At 36.2% G+C, this 23,226-nt stretch overlaps 1 protein-coding gene across 10 annotated transcripts in view; it reads right to left on the bottom strand.

Moving 5' to 3' along the window:
• ARL15 (ARF like GTPase 15) overlaps positions 1-23,226 on the bottom strand; it is a 516,687-nt gene that overhangs the window by 337,131 nt on the left and 156,330 nt on the right. For all 10 annotated transcript variants that reach the window (XR_013486144.1, XM_020996974.2, XM_020997001.2 and 7 more), the window contains one exon: positions 107-166. Coding sequence is in view for 9 of the 10 variants with exons in the window: in XM_020996974.2 (XP_020852633.1) it covers positions 107-166 (60 nt within the window). In the remaining variant the exon portion in view is untranslated. The remainder of the gene's footprint in view (positions 1-106; positions 167-23,226) is intronic.

Below are 23,226 nucleotides of genomic sequence, written 5' to 3'. Positions count from 1 at the left end.
GCTGCAATGGCAAATTATTCTCACTCTAATTCTATATAATAAATTCCCAGAGATAAATCAGAATAAAGTTTCTAATAAGATACATAAATGATTTTAAAAGTTTTACCTCCAAGTTCTTTTACATTCAAGATGGCATTCTGGAATGGAACAGCTTTTATGCTAAAACCTAAAATTAGGGGGGGAAAATAGAAAATATTAGTAATTTCATTTACAAAAAAATACATTCTGTATTAGATTCTTCAATCAGGAAAGATTATCTGTATATCCCTACTCATAAACACACTACAAATCTAAATTTTAATGTAAAACTCATATCACTAAAAATTACCTAAAACCTCATTTTATTTTTCTTTCAAACATAAATGCATATTATAGCAAAAATATGACATAGCCTTTCAAAAGACCTATGCTTTGCCCAGATTTGTTATTTAAACACACAGTAGCTCTATGCCAATCCAATTGAAGTCTGATCCTCAAAAAATTCCTAGAAGTTTCCTTGTAATCCACTAACATATGTGTACATACACACATATATACATTAACTAGGATCAGAGAATCATTGATTTAGAGACAGTAGGTACCTTAGAGGTCAACAACAGGCAAGCCAAACAATCAAGTTAACCAGAGAACAACAAATGAAATAGAACTATGTCCTTAAAACTAACTTTTCTCCCCTAGAGTGACGGAGAATGCATCATTATCATACCTGTGAGTCACACACAGAGAGATAGATAGATAGACAGATAGATAGATAGATAGATAGATAGATAGATAGATAGATAGATAGATATAGACAGACAGATAGACAGACAGATAGATATAGATATATAAAAATCAAGGTTTTCTCATAATTATTCAGTACAAACTCCAGGTAGTTTGGGAGGGAAGGGTCTAGTTGTTGGGGGTCATGAGGAAAAGTTTCATAAAGAAGATGGTGCCTGAGCAGTACCTTAAGAGAAGAGGGGGACTGCAGGAGGCAGATAAAAGGAAGGAGTGCATTCTAGGTTATAATATAATATACATGTATAATATGCATGCATAGTTATACATAGGAAAGCATTTAATACAACAGCCAAGCATTGATTATTAAAGATCTTATGCTCACATTAAAAAATTGAATATTATTTTAACTGTTTAAATACTTGTGATTTGGGATCAGTGGGAGCACTCTTTTACTCTGCTTCCTCTCAGAACTGATCTATACAGTTTTATACTGTATCTTATATTTATTTGGTGATTGACAGTTTTTTCTGCTAGTTACTTTGTGTTTGTTTTGCAAACTTAACTAAATTTTAATATCTCAACAACAGCAACTGTTCACTTCTTTTATGTTCTGGCACATGGTAGGAGTCCCCTAAAATGCTTGTTGAAAGAAAAGCAACTAGAATTACACAAAGACCTTCATTTGGGAGGGGGGGTGCCAGGAGAAATAATAATGTAAAAATTGAAAATGACAAAGCAGTTGTGTTTGGGGTATGAAAACATAGGTAAGATAGCTTTGCTAATAATCTCTGAAATACATAACATTGTTATCTGTTATTTAAAGTTGAAATTGTAACAACCCATATATAACATTATGTCTAATGATATGAGTACTAACTGAAGTTTCAGAGAGAAAGATAAGAGAACTAATAAATGATGATATGGCTGATGTGCTAGTATACCTGCACCTACAGGCAAGCATCTCCAGGTGTGGGAAGTCATGGAAAGCAAGTGCCAATCACAGTATTTCTGCTGGCACAGAAATTAGCCTGCAGGAAATCTGAAAGCCTAAATGTACCTACCTATCACACTATGGTGTTAGATGGATTAACAAAATCATGATTGTAAAAGAATGAAAATAAGGAGTGCCATGCAAATCTTTAGCATTCTACTTATTAAACTGAGGGCAGGAAAACCATAGATTTTCCTTAGAATTAAAACAAGCCTTAACTCTGAACATAGAACCATAGTACACATCGAATGCGCAGACTATGATTTCAGTTAGTGTCAACCAACTCTAAATGGGCCTTTTTTCTAAGATGATGAAAATACTCAGGCCCATTCAGAGGGGAACAGCCATTTCCTTTCACATTTTATCACAGTGTCTCTTCTACCTGAAGCCATAATTATTATTGTTTGTATATCCATTAGAAATATTGTATCATCATTATGAGAGTTCAAAATCCTCAGAAACTCATGCATATAAATTAAAAACTGTAATGGTAGAATAATGGAAATTAGTTAGGAAGTTGGAAGGAAATTAAGGAAGGAAGGATGGAAAGGAGGGAGGGAAGGGAAGGAAGAAGGGAGAGGGAGAGACGGAAGGAGTGAAAAGAAAAAAGGGAGGGAGAGTAGGAAGAAAGAAAGATAGAAGGGAAGTAGGGCGGGAGGGAAATAAGCATTTGCTATACACCTACTATATGCCAGCCAATGTGCTAAACATTTTTACAAATATTATATCATTGGATTCTCACAACAACCGTGGAAGGTAAGGTGTTATTACTGCCCCCATTTAACAGTTGAGGAAACCTAGGGAAACTGAAGTGCCTTGCCCAGGATCACACAGATACTTTCTGGTGTTAAATTTGAACTCAATTCTTCTAAGACTCCATGCCCAGTGCTTTATCCTCTGTACCACCCAGCCGCCTCTGATGATGCTGTCAAAACTTCTCCTTCTAAAAGTCCCTAATTCAGTACTTTTTAGGACATGTAAACTTTTCCATACAATACAAAGGTTTTCTCCTCAAACAGAAAATCTGCAGCAAGATTTCTAATACTAAATTGTGTTCATTCTCCTCATTCGTAATTTATATAGCCCATGTGTGTCTATTGGCATTTTTGGAAACTTACTATATATGGTAAGTAGACAATATACAAATGTTCCTGGCCAGTATTTCATCGTTTATTCATTCCAAATGAATCAATCAATAAATGAGACGAAAGCTAGACATCCTCGTCAAATACTTTATGCCACAAAGAAAGGCATTCATTTATAATTCAATAATTTGACTAAGGACAACCAATTAACATTTGTCCCTTTGTAAACTTTTTGAGACTTGGCCAAAAGGAAAAGAAATTAATATTAAATAAGGAAAAAAGCACAAGCCCAGTGGCAGGCTGTGCTTATTGTCTGAGGATAAGTATAACTAAATATGGAGTGGTTCTTCTCCAAAAATTTGTCTATTAAATAATTCATTTGGGGATTCATGGTGACTCAGAAAACTGACAAAAATGCAAAATGGGCCGCTCCTACTTCCTCCATAATGTCGGCACAATGGCAGAAAAGGGGGCTGAAAATGCTAAGAATTATATAGTTCTTAGATCACTCATAAAGATCACATTAAATTGTTAGAAGCCTCAAGCAGTCATCTCTGTCTGAAAAACAAGACATATTACTATAGAAACTAAGCCACATACCTAAGATAAATGAAATCAGAAAAGTTGTAATTAAAAAGAAGTCTCTTCAGGACAAAAATTAAGGAGTTAGTGGGGTTGTACTCAATGACAACAAGAAACAACATTTCATAATATTCTTGATCCTACTGATTTGCAGTTCTGGCTTCCTCTTAGGGCCCCCATGCTGCTACTGCTGCCACTGTACCCTTCCAGCCACACCTCTAGCTACCATCCAGAGGTCATGCCCTAGTTTAGTGAAGCCTCACTGCATCGATCTGGTTCCAGCCACACCAAACCTTGTCTCACACCACCATTTTCCTGCTGCTTCTAGAATAACACTTCATCCCCTTCCCACCCCCAGCCCCACCCTTCTATCTCTTCCTCTGGGAAGAGTGAACAGATCAACACGACAATTGTTCTGGGAAGGTTGTGTCAATCAACTGTTTTATGATTCCATCCCTGTGATTCCACCTTACCCTGGCCATTACTCCTCTAACATGTGCTCTGTCCCTTTTTTAGAACATAAGCTCCTTAAGAGCAGAAACTCTCTCTTTTATATTTGTAAGGACATCACTTAGCATAATACCTGGAACATAGAAAGCACACAAATTTTTTTTATTCATTTTTTCTTTCATGAGTATAAGCTGAATCCAACATGCCTACATCCATTCATTCAAGAAACACTTATTAAGCACCCACTAGGTACAGAACACTGTGCTAGGTGCTGTGGGAATCACAGATTTAGAAAATACATTGTCCCTGCCTTCATGGAGCTTATAAGAAACCAGACAGAAACATAACCATAATATTCCATATTACAATATCATTAGGAAATATATTCAAGAGTTGCAAAACAAAATAAAATGCTATATGGGGGTCAAAGCATTTTGAACCAGATGATTCTAAAGATTATCTTATTTAATCCCTTTCATTTGCAAATGAGGAAACTAAAGTCCAGAAAAACTGAATTTTTCAGTCCAGCAAATACAGATAGTACTTAGCAAAGTCAAAATTAGAACTGAGAGCCTCTGACTATGCAGTACTCTTTCCAATAAACAATGGTTTTAAGGAAAACTCATTGCCAAATGGGATATTTTATGGTTTCAGTTGTTTTTTCAGTTTTATTTGACTCTTCATGATACCATTTGGAGTTTTCTTGGCAAAGATACTGGAATGGTTTGCCATTTCCTCCTCCAGTTCATTTCACAGATGAGGAAATAAGGCAAACAGAATTAATTGACTTGCCCAAGGACACACAGCTAGTGAGTGTCTTAGGCTGGATTTGAACTCAGGAAAATTAGTCAGGCCCAGCACTCTATCCACAGTGCCACCTTGCTGTCCAAATGGAGTGGTTAGGGAAATATTACTAAAGAAGAGAGAATGTGAGTTTGGCTTTGCAAAAGGGAACAAAGTAAATTGCAGACATGGAAAATAACATGAGCAAAGCACAGGGAAAAGAGATCACAGTGCATGTCCAGGGAGACAACAGTAGTTCAGTTTGACTGGCATTAAGCATGCCCAAAGGGGAATAATATAAGGCCAGAAAAGCAGGGTAGTGCAAGGTGATAACAGCTAGCCAAAGGAATCTAAAGTTTACTTAGTAGGCAAAAGAAAGCTACTTAAAATTCTTAACCAGAAGTAGTATATGACCAGGTTTATGTGTAAGAAAAGTTATCCTGGAGGTCAGGGAAATCAGCAATTATAAGTGAGCAACAATGGAGGTAGAAAAACCTATCAGAACACTACTGGTACAATCCACATGGATGGTAATGAAGATTTAACCAGGGTGGTGACAGTGGAAACAAAGAGAAGGTTATGAATAGGGGAGTTGTACGTGTGTGTGTTTAAAGCAAAGGTGTCTAATAAAATAGCATAGTTTTAAAAAAAAGTACCAACAGAACATTCTGGGCCATCCACACTCTCCCACAAATAGACATACCATTATAGTGAGAATGGCTACACATACAGATCTTATATGAGAAGAACACACATAAAAAACCTGTAGTGGTGAGAACATATGCATTAAGAGGCAAAAATTTAAGAGACAATGAGGATATGGAATCATAGACTTGTAAAGTGAATGAATGGAGAAGGAAGGAGAGGAAAGAATCAAAGATAACACTGAATTAATCATTTAAAATAGCAACATTTACACTGTGAGAAATAGCGGAGACAAAAGAAGTATCAGGTTTAGGGTAAAAGATAATAAGCTTGTTTTTGAACATATTGGATTTGAGGTGGAAAATCCAGGTAGATTTCCCCTATAGACAATTGGACACAGAGTTCTGAAGTGTGGCCACGGCTGGAGTTAGAGATTTAGGCATCATCTGCATGGAATAAGCTAGGAATGAAAAACTGAGGGGAGAGAATGTGTCACTTATCTTCCTCTGCTCTCAATTTTGTTACTTATAGGAAAAAGGATGTTGGGTCAGGAGATAGACAGAAATAATGGTCTGAGAGTCAGAACTAGAAGACAGCACATCTCTGATGCAAAAAAAAAAAAGGGAAGAGGGTATTTAGTAGCAGAGAGTGGTCAAGAGTGTCACCAGATGCAGAGGAGGAAGATGAGGCTCGGAAAAAAAGACTACTAGAGGGACTGATTCTCAAGTATCTGAAGGAAGGAAAGATACAAAAAGGAAAGGAAAAAAAAATCACAGACATTGCCAGCACCCTTCCCCCAATACATGTGAGCAAGATAACATCAATAACTGCTGACTCATATGTCTCTTTTCCTCCTGGAAGACCTCTAAGTTTTACCTTTGATAATTATGAGCTATGTGATCGTGGGTAAGTCACTTAACCTCTCAACATACTCAACCATACCCAACTACATGAGTAGAGGAAATTTCCAAACCATGAGTTTCCTGTACTGATAAAATCACGAGATCAGACTCGATCACATCCCAAAAGAAATAGAGAGAATTGCATCAAAGACATCCTCGTTTGCCTTAACTATCCATATAGAATGCTTATTTTCTAAACTATACCATGAAATTAGACAGACAACTTATAGAGTTTGTCTAATAAAATATATCAACAACATTTGCCTGATCTATGACTGTTAACCTTATTCCAAAAGGAAATAAGGTTAGACTGGCACTACCTGTTCCTAGGAATGTTAGCTGATAGCTCTTTTTTTTTATTACTGTCTCCCTTTCTAGATGCTGACTAATCATTCTTTTAATAATACATTCAAGAATTTTTCTACTAACAACAAGTCAAACTTAAGTATAAAATTTACAAACTCTTCTTCCCTTTTTTCAAAATTGAAATTTCCCAATCTCCAAAATCTTCAAAAATCAGACAGTAGCCCCTAAATCATATAAATCATCCTAACAACACCTAATTTAGAGTACTTTAATGTTTGCAAAGTGCTTTACATATCTTCTTATTTGATCCCTGTAAAGTATGTAATAAAGTTATTACTATTCCTATTTCACAAAAGGGGAAACTGAGGCTCAGAGAGGTTATATGACTTTCTTTTGATCACAGAGTTAGCAAGGGTCAGAGGTGGGATTTGTGCTTAGTTCTCTCTTAATCTTAAGTCCAACAAACTGTACCATAAGCCTACCTCCTTAATGGAATCCACAGCAATGGAAAAGAAATTTGTCTAAATTTACAGCAGCAAAAAGGAAATGATAGTCACATATTACCAAGACTATAACATGCAACTGAGTGCACCTTGCCAAGCATTCATTTCCCCCCTCCCAAAGCCTCCTACTTGGACATCTCTCAGCACTCATATCTATCTCAGCTTGATGGCCATTGCCCTATAATCCTGTGACTACATGTCTACAAAGTTAGGAAAAGATCTCTCATTTTTCACACTGTTCCTATGGAATTCATTTCTCCCTTCTGAGGTCATTTTGTTAAATGTTGCATTTTCATGGATTCAGTTCATCACTCAATCATAAATCTATAAGCACTTAGAAAATGACTTGCACAGTGAGCAGCTAAGTAAGTAGCACAGTGGATCGGGTGCCAAACCTGGAGTTAGAAAGACCTGAGACGAAATCTGGCCTCAGACACTTACTAACCGTGTGACCCTGGGCAAGTCACTTAGCCTCTGTTTCTCTCAGTTTCTTCATTCATAAAATAGAGATAATAATAATAATAATAATACCTACGTCCCAGAATTGATGTGAGGATCAAATGAGACATTCGTAAGGACTTTACAAACTTTAAAACACTGTATAAATACTAGCTATTATTAGTACTGATATTATTATTTACAGAGTCTCTACTCTGTGCAAGGTACTGGAAATACAAATGTAAAGTTAAACCATCCCTACTCTCAAGGAACTAACACTTTATTAGAGGAGCTAATAGATATAAGATACGTAGACATAAGTGTATGTGGAATTCAAAATAAATACAAGGTAGTGAAATACAAGGTCAAGCCAGAATTATTACTGTTGCTGATACTGCTAGTACTATTATTGCTTACTGCACATGGAAACTACAAGTTCAAAGCCACATTTTGGAAGAGTCGTTCCCCAAGCAGAAGGAACTTTTGAATGAAGTCTAGTTTACTGTAATCCTTTTTGTTTGTAGCTTAAGAGATAATTGCTTTCTTTGGAGAATATCTGCTGATATAAACTGGCTTGTTAAAAATAACATCAGGTTCTTTTCTTCCTTTTCTCCTAGTTTCTGCAAAAGATTGTATCTCTGTCCGCCCCAAACACACACACACACACACACACACACACACACACACACACACACACACAGTGTAAGACAATAGCAGCTTCCATCAAGGTTTTTTCTCAGGACATTTATTAGCATCCAAAATAACCAAACATCAGGTGATATGAGAACTTAACAGGAGTATATGAAAACATCTCCAGCCCACAGAGAGCAGGCTACTGACAGTATGGAAAATGTAACCAGGCAGAATTACTTCAATAACCAATAATAAGTGTGGAAAAGATAGTCCATGATCTTTCTAGACACTGACTAATCATTATTTTAATGATACATTCAAGAATTTTTCTAGTAATAACAAGTCAAACCCATCTACTCACATGCGTCGACCAACTGGCATTAGTAAAAGACCATTCACAACCACCTCTTAGAAGGTCCCTAGTTAACAGTACATTCTCCACATTGGAAGCATACTCTTACCTTAATAAAGAGTTTAAAACCCCAGTAATTGACCAGAATCATGAGCAAGCAGCACAAAAAGATTCAGACTATATTATCTTACTTTGGTGACAAAGAAGATCAAAACATACAACCAGAAGACAACAAAGTCAAATCTCCTACATCCAAAGCCTCCAAGAAAAATATGAATCAGTCCCAGGCCTTGGAAGAGCTCAAAAGGGATTTTGAGAAGCAAGTAAGAGAAGTAGAGGAAAAACTGGGAAGAGAAATGAGAGTGGTGCAAGAAAATCATGAAAAACAGGTCAACAGCTCGCTAAAGGAGACCCAAAAAAATACTGAAAAAAATAACACCTTAAAAAATAGCCTAACCCAAATGGCAAAAGAGGTCCAAAAAGCCAATGAGAAGAAGAGTGCCCTAAAAAGCAAAACTGGCCAAATGGAAAAGGAAGTCCAAAAGATTACTGAAGAAAATACTTCCTTAAAAATTAGAATAGAGCAATTGGAAGATAGTGACTTTATGAGAAATCACGACACAGTAGAACAAATCCAAAAGAATGAAAAATTAGAAAACAATGTGAAATATGTCATTGGAAAAACAACTGACCTGGAAAATAGATCCATGAGAGAGAATTTAAACATTATTGGCTATCTGAAAGCCATGATCAAAAAAAGAGCCTAGACATCATCTTTCAAGAAATTATCAAGGAAAACTGCCCTGATATAGTAGAACCAGAGGGCAAAATAGAAATTGAAAGAATCCACCAATCTCCTCCTGGAAGAGATCCCCAAAGGAAAACTCCTAGGAATATTGTAGCCAGATTCCAGAGTCCCCAGGTCAAGGAGAAAATATTACAAGCTGCCAGAAGGAAAACAGTTCAAGTACTGTGGAAACACAATCAGGATAACACAAGATTTAGCAGCTTCTACATTAAAGGACCACAGGGCATGGAATATAATATTCTGGAGGGCAAAGGAGATAGGATTACAACCAAGAATCACCTACCCAGCAAAACTGAGTATAATCCTTCAGGGGAAAAAATGGTCATTCAGTGAAATAGAGGACTTTCAAGCATTCTTGATGAAAAGACCAGAGCTGAATAGAAAATCTGACTTTCAAATACAAGACTCAAGTGGAACATGAAGAGGTAAACAGGAAAGAGAAATCATAAGAGACTTATTAAAGTTGAACTGTTTACATTCCTGCATAGAAAGATGATATTTATAACTCATGAGACCTTTGTCAGTATTAGCGTAGTGGGAGGGGAAAAAAATTACATGTATGTAGATAGATAGATAGATAGATAGATAGATAGATAGATAGATAGATAGATGATACAGGGTGAGTTGAAGATTAAGGGGTCATATCTGGAAAATAAAATTAAGGGATGAGAGAGGATTACACTAGGAGAAGAAGAAAGGGAGAGACAGAATGGGGTAACTTATCTCACAAAAAAAAAGGAAAAGGCTCTTACAGTGGAGGGTAAATGGGGGAAGGTGAGAGGGAATGAGTGAATCTTATTCTCATAGGATTTGGCTTAAGGGGGAAATAACATACACATTCAATTGGGTATGGAAATCTGTCTTATCCTACAGGAATATGGGGGGGGACAAGAGAGCAGGGGGATGATAGAGAGGAGGGCAGATTGGGAAAGGGGTAATCAGAAGCAAATACTTCTGAGGAGGGACAGGGTCAAAAGAAAGAATAGAATAAATGGGGGGGCAGGATAGGATTACGGGAAATAGAGTTAGTTTTTTACAACATGTCTACTATGGAAGTGTTTTGCATAAATGCACATGCATAACCTATACCGAGTTGCTTGCCTTTTCTCTGGTGGTGGTGGAGAGGGAGGAAGGGAGAAAATTTGGAACCCAAAGTTTTTTAAACATGTTTTTTTAAAAAAAATGTTTTCACATGCAACTGGGAAATAAGAAATGCAGGAAATGGGGTACAGAAGTCTATCCTGCCCTACAGGAAAATGGAAGGGGAAGGGGATAAGAGAAGGGGGGGGAGAGATAGAAGAGAGGGTAGACTAGGGGAAGGGGTATTCAGAATGCATGCCATCTTGGGGTGGGGGGAGGGGCAAGAGGGGTTGAAAATTTGGAACTCAAAATCTTGTGGAAGTAAATGTTGAAAACTAAAAATAATAAAATAAAATAAAATAAGAAGGTCCCTAGTTCTTGAAGATTTTGGAGTTCTAATTGGCCCCCAAAAATTAAGACAGTTAGATGGATTCTCTATAGAAAATTCATAGGAAAATATGGATCAAGATGAAAAGGCAAAGAGGGCTTCTGATCTGTGTTTATGGAGGGAGTAGATAAAATAATAGATCCACCAGTGTATCAAAATAAAGAAACAAAGGAGAAAGCATCAGAGGTTCAGGTGAATATTGGATGGTTAATGAAATACCACAGTCTGTCTAAAGTCTCTGCTGGTAAAGAAACATGCATGGCATGCTTTCCTATTTACTCCACTGATGCAAATAACAAAAACAAAACAAAACATGGTAGTCAAAGCCAACCCTTCCTTTTATGGCCAACTCTGCCTGTCACATCTGTCTGAGTGCCAACAGGTTGACTAAGAAAACCCAAACAGACTCAGAGAAACCATTAAATGATTTTACCTGGTAAAGCCAATTTGCCTACAAACTGCTGTATACTACGAGACCATTTGTTAGTCTAGGACTTCCTTTGTCACCCCATCCAGGAAAAAAGGAAGTATCAGTCCAGTTTCCCTCTGAAGTAATACACTAACAAATTAATTTCATACAACCATATATAAAGAAAGCAAGAATCCAGAAGTCTGATCTGTGATACGAGAATCTGATTTCCCTCTTGCCATTCTAAAGAGTATCCTAGCTTCCTGCTGTTTTGAAGGCAACATGATATTGGGGTAGGTGCAAGGAGAGGGAGGAGATAAAAGAATGAGAGGGATAGAATATTTCAAAGAATACTAAGTTGGGAGCCAATTAATTAATAGCTGGCATTTATATAATGCTTTAAAGTTAGCTAGATGTTTTATATATGTTATCTCACTTAATCTTTGCAAATAATTCTGTGGGATAGGTATAATTATGATCCCCATTTCAGAAGTGAAGAAGAAGAAGCTGAGGGAGGTTACATGACTTACCCAGAGTAACACAGTTAGAAAGAGCCTGAGGTAGAATTTGAACTCAGGTCTTCCATACTTTAAGTCCAACATTCAACACACTCTGCCACCTATAGCTGCTTATATTATAATTACTTAGTTAAAATTATTAAAATAACTCAAGATGCCAATTCAAAGAGCTCCTGGAACTTCTGTTTTCCTTACAGGAAAGAGGAAACCCTGGAACAAGTAGTCTCTTACAATATATACTACTTAATGCTTAAATAGACCTTCACAAGTAGAAGGGCTCTCTAGGTCTACTGCCACAAAAGGCAAAACTAGACTTACTTCACATTTATTTGTTTTGTTGTTATTGTTGCTGGTTTCAAATCCCACCTCTGATACTTTTTGTATGACCATTTACAAGTCACTTACACTTTCTGTGCCTCACTTCCCTTATCTGTAAAATGAGAATAATACTTGCATTGCCTATTGCACAGGGCTGCACAGAGGATCAACTAGGTTCATAAAATGCTTTGCAACAATAAATCACTATGTAAATATCAGTTACAGTGCATCTTTCTGTTCTCAATGGAATTTATGTTTTTCAATGGTCCCAGAATAGGTTTCCATATTATTCCAACATATGTAATGTTCTACAGACTGTTGTACAGAGATGCATAAAATACCTTTCTTCGTAACTGAAAATACTAGAATATAAGCTTATTTTTTAATTGTCATTCTTGTTATTGCTCTTATTCTTTTTCATTTTATTTTCAATCAAATTCAGATAGAAACTGTCCTGAGAAAACTGATACCCTATTGTTCTTTTATGTTGTGTTAAGTGGACTACAATTCATGACTGAGTCATTTCACTGACACCTTGTTATTCATAAATTTTTGGCTGATTTCACGTGGATACTTTTCACGTATGGCCCTTTGATTCCTTTCTTGGGTCAATCTTGCATCAATTTTCTAGGTTCCTTCCCCTTGCAGTTAACAATATTACCAACCATTATTATCTTTCAATATAATGATATCTGCTTGTTGCCACAACATTTCAGTATTTTTCACCATTTTATCATGTGCTCTAATAATATCTATCAATCTTCCCCTTTTGACCTGGAAGGGTTAATCTTCTATGGTTGCCTTAGACTAGTAGGCCCTGTGGTTCATTAGTATTGTGCTGGCTTTTTTAGGAAACTCTCCAAATCTGTTACAGTTGATTTTACAATTCTAAAGCTGAACAATGACAGATTTTGTATAAACGTCAATTGTTTTGATCGTGAGTTTCACAATTAGCTTTGATTTCAGGCTACCAATAAGTCTTTCAAGGTATTCAGCTATAGTATTCTTCAAATATTTATGCTAGATGTGTCTTTCCAAGAGAAGATCAAGGTGTCTGTGATCGCTGGCTTCTAGTTCAAAGACTTGTCTGTCTTTCCTTTCCATAACACTAAGATTTTACAGTGATTGATTCCAAAATTACATTCTGATATCATTACAGAAAGATTTCATGAGATGAGGGAACTATTTAAAGTATTTTTCATTGAAATCATATAGTTTGTTGCAATCCATGAACATCACTTAATAAGATGTTTTGTATTGATTCTCTCAGTGATCTGGAAGCCAAGTTTACATCGACTTACAAGAGATGATAATGTGTTAATGTTAGGTGGAACCAAAATGAGCTTAAACAATCTTTGTGAAAAATCTCAGTTTTTTATGAATTAATATTGACATTATTGTGTGAAGTTCAATTGACATGTTTAAATAGAGAACAATTTTCCACATAAACAGTTGGTCAAGTACTCTAGCATTCTCACTATATTTGGGTCTGTTTTATTTTCAACAGATGAATTAGCCATGAGTTAAGAACTGAGTCAAAGGCTTTGCAATGATGCACAAAGGAAATATAAATGGTATGGTGATTTGGGGCAGCTTATTCAATAATTACCAAATTAATAATGCATTTCCATCAGTGAGACTTTTTGGAAGATTCTTTTGGTACTATTTTTATGTGTTTAAATGTGGGGGTTTTTTGTTTGTTTTTTTACTGGATACAAACTATGGGTGACTTATAATCAAGTGCATTAACATTGGATTAGTCTATATTTGGATACTACACCAGTCTTTTGGTAATAGACACATGATGCCATCTGAGAAAGGTGGGCTCACTGCCATTCCCCAACTGATATGTGTTCCCTTAGTTTCCAATTCTTTGCCATTAGAAACAGAGTTACTTCAGCCATATTATATTATAGCAAGACTGACTTTGATAGACTTGGCTCTTCACAGCCACGCAAGAATCTAAGACAACTCCAAAAGACTCAAGATGGAAATTGCTATCCACATCCAGAGAAAGAGTCTGAATGCAGATGGAAGCATACTATTTGCTGTCCTTTTCCTTTGTTGTTTTCTTTTATTAAAGCTGCATTCTCGTGGTTCCTCCCATTAGTTCTAATTATTCTTTATAACATGACTAATGTGAAAATATGCTTAATATGAATGTAGATGTAGAGCCTATATTGGATTGTACACTGTCTGGGGGCGGGGGGAGAAAATTTAAAACTCGAAATCTTATGGAAGTGAATGTTGAAAACTAAAAGTAAATCAAAAAAAAAAGAAAAGGTTACTTTAAGTATTTTTGTATATATAGAATGTTTTCCTCTTTCTTTAATCCCTTGGGAGTATAGATCAAATAGTGGTATCAATGCATCAAAATTAGGTAATTTTTTGGGCATTGTTCCTAATTGCTTTCTACAATAGCTATGCCAATTCATAGTTGCAGCAATAGTGTGCTGTTTTCCTCAGTCTCTCCAACCCATGCTATTATCCTTTTATGTCAGTGTTGACAATCTGATAGTCATAAGGTAGATCCCCAGAGTTGTTTTAATTTGCATTACTTTACTTATTACTTATTTACACCATTTAATATGGTCATTGGTAACTAGGATTTCTTCCCATTAGAATTGTCTGCTCCTATCTTTTGATGATTTATCAAATAAACAGCTCTTATTCTTATAAATTTGAAGGAGTTCCATATAGCTTTTAGCAATGAGACTTTTATCAGAGAAACTTGATGCTAAGATTTCCCCACCACCACCAATAAACTGTTTCCTTTCTCATTTTAGCTGTACTGGATGTTTGTGGAAAACACTTTTAATCTGAATTAATTAAAATTTGCCATCTTATCTTCTAAAATGTTCTTTATCCTTTGTTGGTCTTAAATGCTTCCTTATCCATACATCCAAACAATAATTTCTTCCTTTTTTCTCTAATTTATGCAGTGACCTTTTATATATACATTTCATATATCCTTTTGGAATTTATCTTGGTATATGGTGTGAAGTGTTGGTCTAAACTCAATTTCTGCCAAAATGCTGTTGAATTTTCCTAGCAATACTGAATCCTTTCCCCAGTAGGAAAGGTCTTTGAGTTTATCAAACAATAGTCTATCAAGTTCATTTGCTTTGGTATGCTGTGTATCTAACTTGTTCCACTGAGCACACTCTCTTTAACAGGCACAAAGTCATTTTAATGACTAGTTCTTGGAAGCATAGTTTGATATATTTTCCATAACTAGGATCCCTTCCTTCCCACTTTTGTCATTATTTCCTTTGAGTTTCCTAACATCTTTTGCCTCTCTAGCTAAATTTCGTTTTATTTTCTCAGTTTCTATATAGTATGCCTTTGGTAGTTTGATTGGTAAGTCATTGGATAAGAAAATTAATTTAGGTAGTGTTTTTATTACAATGATTCTTAAAATCTCTCTCCTTTATCTGCTTTCCAGGTCAGTTTTTTTCTTTTTTCTTTTTCTTTTATTTTGGTGAGGCATTTGGGCTTAAGTGACTTGCCCAGTGTCACACAGGTACTCAGGTATTAAGTGTCAACTGTCTGAGGCCAAATTGGAACTCAAGTCCTCCTGACTCCAAGCCTGGAGCTCTATCCACTGTGCCACCTAGCTGGCCCTTTTTATTTCATTTTTTAACTCCTACTTCATTTCTTCTGGTTAGTCACAGTCCTTTTGGAAAAGATTTTTTTTCCTTTGAGACTTCGTACTTCTTTTGGCATTACTCTTCCCTTCTAAGTTAGATTTTTTTGGGCATCTCTGGATAGAATATAATTCTTCATAATGGTTTCTATCATTTAGTTTTTTCTTCTTTTCAGCCTTAGTTCCTAAACTGGGGCTTTGTGACAGAGCCAGATTCAACATAGTCTTGAACTGGCTCAGGCACTCAACTAGCATTTATAAAGTGCTTTCCATATGCCAGGCTCCATACTGTATGGAAACAAAAGAAGGAGAGAAAAGGTTGCTGAGCTGACTTCCTGCTCCTGAGATGAGGTGCCCCTAGATCTTTGATGTTCAGAGCACTAAATCTTCAGGGCCTCTATTGGCATATCAGAGCACAGTGCTAAGAAACTCACTGTCCTATGATGTCTTGGTCTGAGCACTGTCTTGTCCATACTTGTTTCTGCTTTTCCTGGTTGTCTCCAGGGTCTATTCTTCAGGTTCCCAACCATTCCATCAGAACCCTACCGTCTTGCTGCCCCAGGACTGGTTACACACGCCTCTGACAAGTCTCTGGTTGTTTTGAGAGACTTGTTTGTCTATGCTGACATTGGCTTTAATGCTAGCCCACTTTCCTATTGCTCACAAGCTTCTGTCTGACATCTTTGGCAGTTTTGAGGTTGATGAAGTCTCTCATTACAGTTTCCCATTGGATTTCTTGATCATTACTCAATCTGATATAACTACATGTTTTGTTTTGTTTTTGTTTTCTACAATGCATGTGGGAGAACTTATCTGTCTGCTCCCACTCAAGCAGCCATCCTGGCTCACAAACTATTCAAGTTGCCTATGCTGTGTACTAATTAGATATTGCTACAATCTTTGAATGCCTTTTTGCAGATCTTCAATAGACCTCTCAAGTCACTTCTGCTATGATGGTATCTGATACCTATACTTAGTCATTAGTCACTGACAGCTTCACCTTTCCTCCAACGGTTCTAAGAACTGCTGTCACATATACTGTTTTGAACAGGATCTGAAATATTTTGTACACTGTCAAATACCACGTGAAAATATACTCATTCATAATGATTACAGAATATACTAACTTTTTGTAATTATTGTTTTGGTATATTTGTTCTGCTAGCTGCATTCATGTTATAAATTGAAGAAAGAGGTTTTCAGAATCCCAATCTACATGTGCCTATCTCCTCTTTCATACCATTTTAGTCAGCATTGCTATTTTTGCCATATGTTTCATTATCAAGCAAAATGTGTAGAGTTTGCATTGAGTAGAGATTTTCAATAACCCTGAGGTTCTTTAACTCCTCCCTCTTCAGATTTTAGCAGCTACTCAATTTCACCTCTTATTTTACCTACTCTAGATTTAGGTATAGTTATATCTTACAATATAACTGTAAAAATAACCTTTGAGTAGTATGTTGTTGTGTGACCTGAAACAGAAGGTTCTAACGACAAAAAATTAGTATGAAGCCCTCCTTCATGTAAGATCTCTTTCCAATTTTGTTGTGACAGTGTATAATCAAATATTTCAAAGTATTCACATCTTCAGTCTACTTCATGGACTTCACTGCTTTAGTGATGAGTACTATGTGTGCTGAAACATTTCTAGCAGATAGGGTCAGGTATTTATTATTCATTTATTACAGTGTATCTTGCCTTCCTCTAATACCAGACCATACCACCTGCTTTACTACAAACCTGTGCCATCATAATATTTCCTTAGATTCACAAAAGTTATTCACCACATTGGCTACATAAGCCAACTCAATTGATAGTATAACCAGGGCCCAAAAGTCCAACATTTTAGAGTTCCTGCCAGGCTTTCATAGTGATTATACTGGCTGTAGAATGCACAGAGTCCCCATTGTTTATCACCCAAGCTGGCACTTGCCTAATTTTGTCCTTGCTCCTTTCCCACTATGATATGGACAATGTACTTGATTTTGAAAGAGGTAGAAGTAGTGGTTGTGGGAGGAGGAGGAGGAGGAAGTAAAGAATAAAGAGAAAATGGAAGAGAAAGTGGTGGTGGTGGTGGTGGTGGTGGTGGTGGTGGTAGTGCTGGTATTAACAGTAGTAGTAGCCATAGTAGTTGGGGCAGCTAGATGGTTCAGTGGATACAGTGCTGGGCATGGGGTCAGGAAGACCCAAGTTCAAATCTAGCCTCAGACACTTACTAGATGTGTGACCCTCTGCAAGTCACTTAACCCCTGTTTGCCACAGTTCTTCACCTGCAAAATGGGAACACACTGGAGAGAAAATGACAAACTCCATGGCCAAACAAAATAGGAGTAGTAACAGTAGTAATAATAGTAGTGGTTGTGATGGTGATGGTGGTGGTGGTGGTGGTGGTGGTGGTGGTGGTGGTGGTGGTAGTAGTAGTGGTAGTGGTGGTGGGAGGAGGAGGAGGAGGAGGAGGGGAGGGAGGAGAGGAGGAGGAGAGAGAGAGAGAGGAGGAGAGGAGGAGGAGGAGGAGGAGGAGGAGGAGGAGAAGAAGAAGAAGGAGGAGAAGAAGAAGAAGAAGAAGAAGAAGAAGAAGAAGAAGAAGAAGAAGAAGAAGAAGAAGAAGAAGAAGAAGAAGAAGAAGAAGAAGAAGAAGAAGAAGAAGAAGAAGAAGAGGCGGCGGCGGCTGCAGTACTGGTTGTGCTAATTGTAGTAGTAGTGATAGTAACAGAAGTGATGATGGTGATGGCAGTAGTAGTAGTGGTGGTAGTAATGATGGTGGTAATACTACTAGTAGCAGTAGTAGTAACAGCAGTGCTAATACTAGTAGTAGCAGCAGTAGTAGTAATAGTAGTGGTACTAGTGGCAGCAGTGATAGTAGCCATCATCATAGTAGAAGTAGTAGTAGTAAATTATCATCACTTTGCCTCTGACATTATCTAACAATTTAACTTTGGAAAAGCCATTTTTGTCTCTCTGGGTTTCAGTTTTTTCATTATAAAAACCAAATGTTAAATGAGAAGATTCCTAAGCTCTGAGGATTCCAGCTCTGACTTAGATGAATCTGATTCCATTATTACAATTACTCCTAGTGATTGAGAAGAATGCAAATCATCCATGCTCACTCCCACATGCTCCCACAATTACTCCATAGGTAGTCTAACTCAACATGCAGAGATTTCTTGACATCACATGAGTACCAATGGGATGCATAGGCTGCCCCTTGGTAATCTATTAGTCTCATAATATGACTACCCCACCTATTTTTCTAATCATAAATCTCCGTGAGGATACTTTTTAAATTGCTTATCCTATACAATATCTAGTTACTAGTATACAGTAGCTTCTTTACATTAATCATGCACCTCTCTATTCCTTTAAGAAATTTACAACTTTAGTTCTTCAGAAATTGAAGTATTTTATGACACTCAGCCACATACTATGTCTGCAATAATGATATTTAAAAGATAGCCTTTTGCTGCAGGGAAGTTAATGGATCATTATAAAAGCATTGTGAATATTTCCATTGTGATCACCCAACCCACTATCATCTTATTTAATTCTGCCTCATTTCACTGTCCAACATCTTCTTCCACAATCTTTACCCAAGATATAGACACTGACAGACTTACCCTAGGAATGGTCTATCCAAGTGATTATCAAATGTGTGCTTCATACACTTGTTTTTCTTGAATGAAGGGTTATTTGAAACTCTATTTTGAGTGAATAAATACTTCACAGAATAGGCTCTTGAATCTTATGGGGCTTGACGCAATTAGCAGAATATCATAAAGGACTCACCATCTATGAGGAAGTCCTTTTCCATCTAAATACTTGACAAACACTATTTAATATATGGCAAATATGTCTCCCTGTGTTGTGTATAAATTGATATTAATTACCAGAGGATCTTCAAAAAGGGTTATTTTTGTTACATCTTTTAAGGGATCTTGTATGATTTTGATATATACACTGGAAATTCCATACTGGAAGAGAGACTTTAAGGCAGCATTTTGCTATACCAAATCAAATATTAATTGAATGAAATGTTTTTATAGTCAATAGATAATAAGCCTAGAAGATTTTTACACTCTCTGTATCTTTCAATCAATCATATGACTAAAAGCTGTGGTCTGCTTTAAAATATCATTTGTAAAACCCCATCTGTCCTTTCCTATACCTTCATCAAGGATGTACTTGATAGATATGTCAATTGCTCTCATGAAGACATTATACAGATGATTAAGTAGGTCTATCAATGTGTGGTCATTGACATTCTAAACAGTGATGGCTCTAAACACAGAAAGAAAAATAGAGATAAAGCAGCAGTTATTTCTTGAGTGTCAAGCAATTAAAATCTGACAAGCCTCTTCTGGCCCTCAGTATCTAACAACTTGATGGTGATGTCTGAACCATCCAGTCATTTTTTCCTGGCTTATCTAACCTAAATTGTTTAGAAAGTTTCAAATCCCATAAAAAGATTAAGCATGCAAATTTTATTAGTACATAAAAATTGATAATTCTGATAGGAAATATTCTGTGTGTGTTATCTGTAAGTCTAAGAGTCTTCATTTTTCAAACTTTAAATCAATCTCACTTCACATATTCCCCTTCTCCCCTCAAGCCCCCAAACATACATTTGGGACATGATTTTGTATTTTTTCATACAATGGGAACATTCCTAGAATTGCAATGAAATGATAGTTTCCTAGTTTAGTTTGTCTATTTTTATTCATCATGTGGAATAAGCAAGTATTTTGCTTGGACTTGCAAACAGAAACCACAAAATCTGAGTGTGAGAGAGAGAGAGAGAGAGCAAGCGTGTGTATGTACACATGACAAGCTTTTGAAATTCTGAATTGTTCTACAGAGCTATTCAAGGGAAAGACATTCCACAGATCTGGAGAACTTGACCAAAAATAAGGGCATAGTTGGGCTATGGCAGCTTTGTGATGCTTGGACTCTGTTCTGGTAAGATTCTTGTAAACATGATTTCAACATCATAAAACAAGATTTAATATTTTAGCATTTAGAGAACACAGTCCTACAGTAGATATCAAAATCTCTCTCTCACTAACACGGCTGTTTGTTGACTTAACACATTCCCAACTAATGCCAAAGTTATTTAAATGTCTTTTTCAAATTATCATGTCCTTTTATAATGTGTTTAGTTGCTATTATCCAGTTTCTTTTAACCAAATAATGAATTGCTTGACGTAGTTATGTAAGAACAGTTCCTTTAGAAGGTATATAACAGCAACCTCTACCTTTCAACAACAAATGCCTATTTTTCCTCAGTCTGTTTTCAATTATTGTGTCAATATACTATTCTAAGACTTTAGGTTTCTTTTCTCTGATAAAAGCCCTTGAATTTGTATAATGTAGAACTTAACAACCCTTCTTATCAACAAATTCCTTAAGAGAATATGGCCCAAGGAATCCACTGACATACACATTTCACTCTAGTTTCCATACCAAGACAAAAAGGTAGGAAGCCCTTTTATCCAATTTCTCCTCCTCCACCAGCAGGTTTGGCTCTCTGGAGAATTTCTCAGCCTTTGAGTTTTGACAACTTAAGTATCTTTTTAAAATTCTGTCAAATGTGAAAGATGACCCACATTAAGATCCAATCCTCAATCCCTTCTCCTTCAGAAGAGGCAAATGCTCTTGCTTTTCATGAACAGGAGACAGTCCCTTCTTAGGATATGTTTTCTTATTAAGAAACCAATTCTTCAAGGTCATCATTCAAACTTTTAAATCTATTTTAAAACTCTCCCATCACATAATTCTTAAATTTTAGACCCTAATCACGACCAAAATTAATGAAAAATCTAAGCAGAAATAATAAAGACAACTGAAATCCACAAGTAATTCTAAAATCTCATTTTATTAAGTTTCCCCCCCCCATAAAACTTTTAAAAAGAGATTTTTACACAAGAAGTAAAGCTGATCATTTTGCACATCATTAACATCCACACAGATTGTTAGAGGTACCAAAAGGAGTTTGTCGAGAAAATAAACTCCTATTTCTGAAAGTATTACAGTCTTCTACCATGTGAAATACTAACCACACAGCTCCATAAATGTGAAGTCCTTGTTACTCTCTTTAGTTTCTTCATAGGGCTGTAGAAATTGGCCAATGTATACTCATTTCCATATGACCACCTGTTTCTTTTGGCTACAGGTTCTCATCATTCCTCAGTGCAATACTGAATTTCCCATACCAGTCTCATATCTTCTCTCATATATTTATCTTGCTACAAGCACTCCTTCCTTTTAATGTTTTTACTGCTAACAGCAACGGCGAGCTTTGATACAACAAAAGATGCATGTCATCCACACAGATATTCCCTCTGTTGGTACAGATGGCAATCCATCTCGGTCTTCCTTCTCCTCCTCCAAGATTTCTGTCCATGTTCTTCTTCTTCCACTGATGTACCACAGAGGATCTACCTAACATATTGAAAGCCTTTCCTTTATGTCAATGGTACTTAAGCAAGAGTTCATTAATTTGTTTTGCTTTTTTTTTCATATTTTGATGACAGAATTTCAACATGAGTTTCCTTTGTTATCCCATATATTTTACTTTATGAATATAAAAATATTATTCTGAGGAATCTATAGGCTTTACCAGATTTCCAAAGCGTTTCATGACACAAAGGAGGTTAAGACCCCTGCATCAGATCGTTTTGCAATTTGAAAGTACCCATTGAAGGAAAAAAGCCTTTCTGTACAAAAATATTTATAGCTGATCTTTTAATTGTGGCAAAAAATTGGAAACTGAGGGGACGTCCATCAACTGGGGAATGACTGAACAAGTTGTTATATATGATTGTGATGGAATACTATTGTGGTGTAAGAGACTTATATGAAATGATGCAGAGTGAAATGCTCAGTACCAGAAGAACATCGTACACAGTAACAGCAATATTGTATGATGATCTACTATGAATAATTTAGCTATTCTCAGCAATACAATGATCTAAGACAATTCTGAAAGGTTTATGATGAAAGGCATTGTCCATCTCCAGAGACAGAACTGATTGAGTCTGAATTCAGATTGAGGATAACTTTTCTTTACTTTATTTTTCTTGGGTTTTTATTTATTAATTTTTTGTGGGGGGTCTGTGTTTTCTTCCACATGATTTCACATGGAAATGTGTTTTGCATGACTACACATGCATAACTTATGTCAAATTACTTGCCTTCTCAATGAGGGGGATAAGAAGAAGGGAAAGAATTTGGAACTCAAAATTTGAAAAAAGACTTTTAAAATTGCTTTTACATGTAATTGGGGAAAATAATTTTTTTATTTTTTATTTTTTTAATGAAGTAAATTTTTAAAATGAAAAAAAAATTTTTTAAAGAAAGTACTAATTGAAAACTCATGCTCTACCAATAGAGAACCTTTTATTTATACCTCAAGATCCATCTGATTATGTATTTCTTCAATGACAACCTTTATACAACATCATAAATGTGTTATCATTGGAAATATGCTCCAGCTTACTAGAACCCACCATGCATCTCTCTATAACTTTTATTCCCAGAAGACTGTAGCTCCCCACCAGCTCCTCCTTTTTCAAAATAAAAGAGAAAGGATGACATGGGCAATAATAGTAGCCCTCTTTATACACAAGAAATCAAATTAAGATTCATCTAAGTTTCACCAGCCAGATTCAGT

The sequence above is a fragment of the Phascolarctos cinereus genome, unplaced genomic scaffold (assembly GCF_003287225.1).
Source record: "Phascolarctos cinereus isolate Bilbo 61053 unplaced genomic scaffold, phaCin_HiC Scaffold_4;HRSCAF=312, whole genome shotgun sequence".
Lineage (NCBI taxonomy): Eukaryota > Metazoa > Chordata > Mammalia > Diprotodontia > Phascolarctidae > Phascolarctos > Phascolarctos cinereus.
Note: the sequence above shows the minus strand (reverse complement) of the source record. Positions and strands in the feature narration are given on the sequence as shown.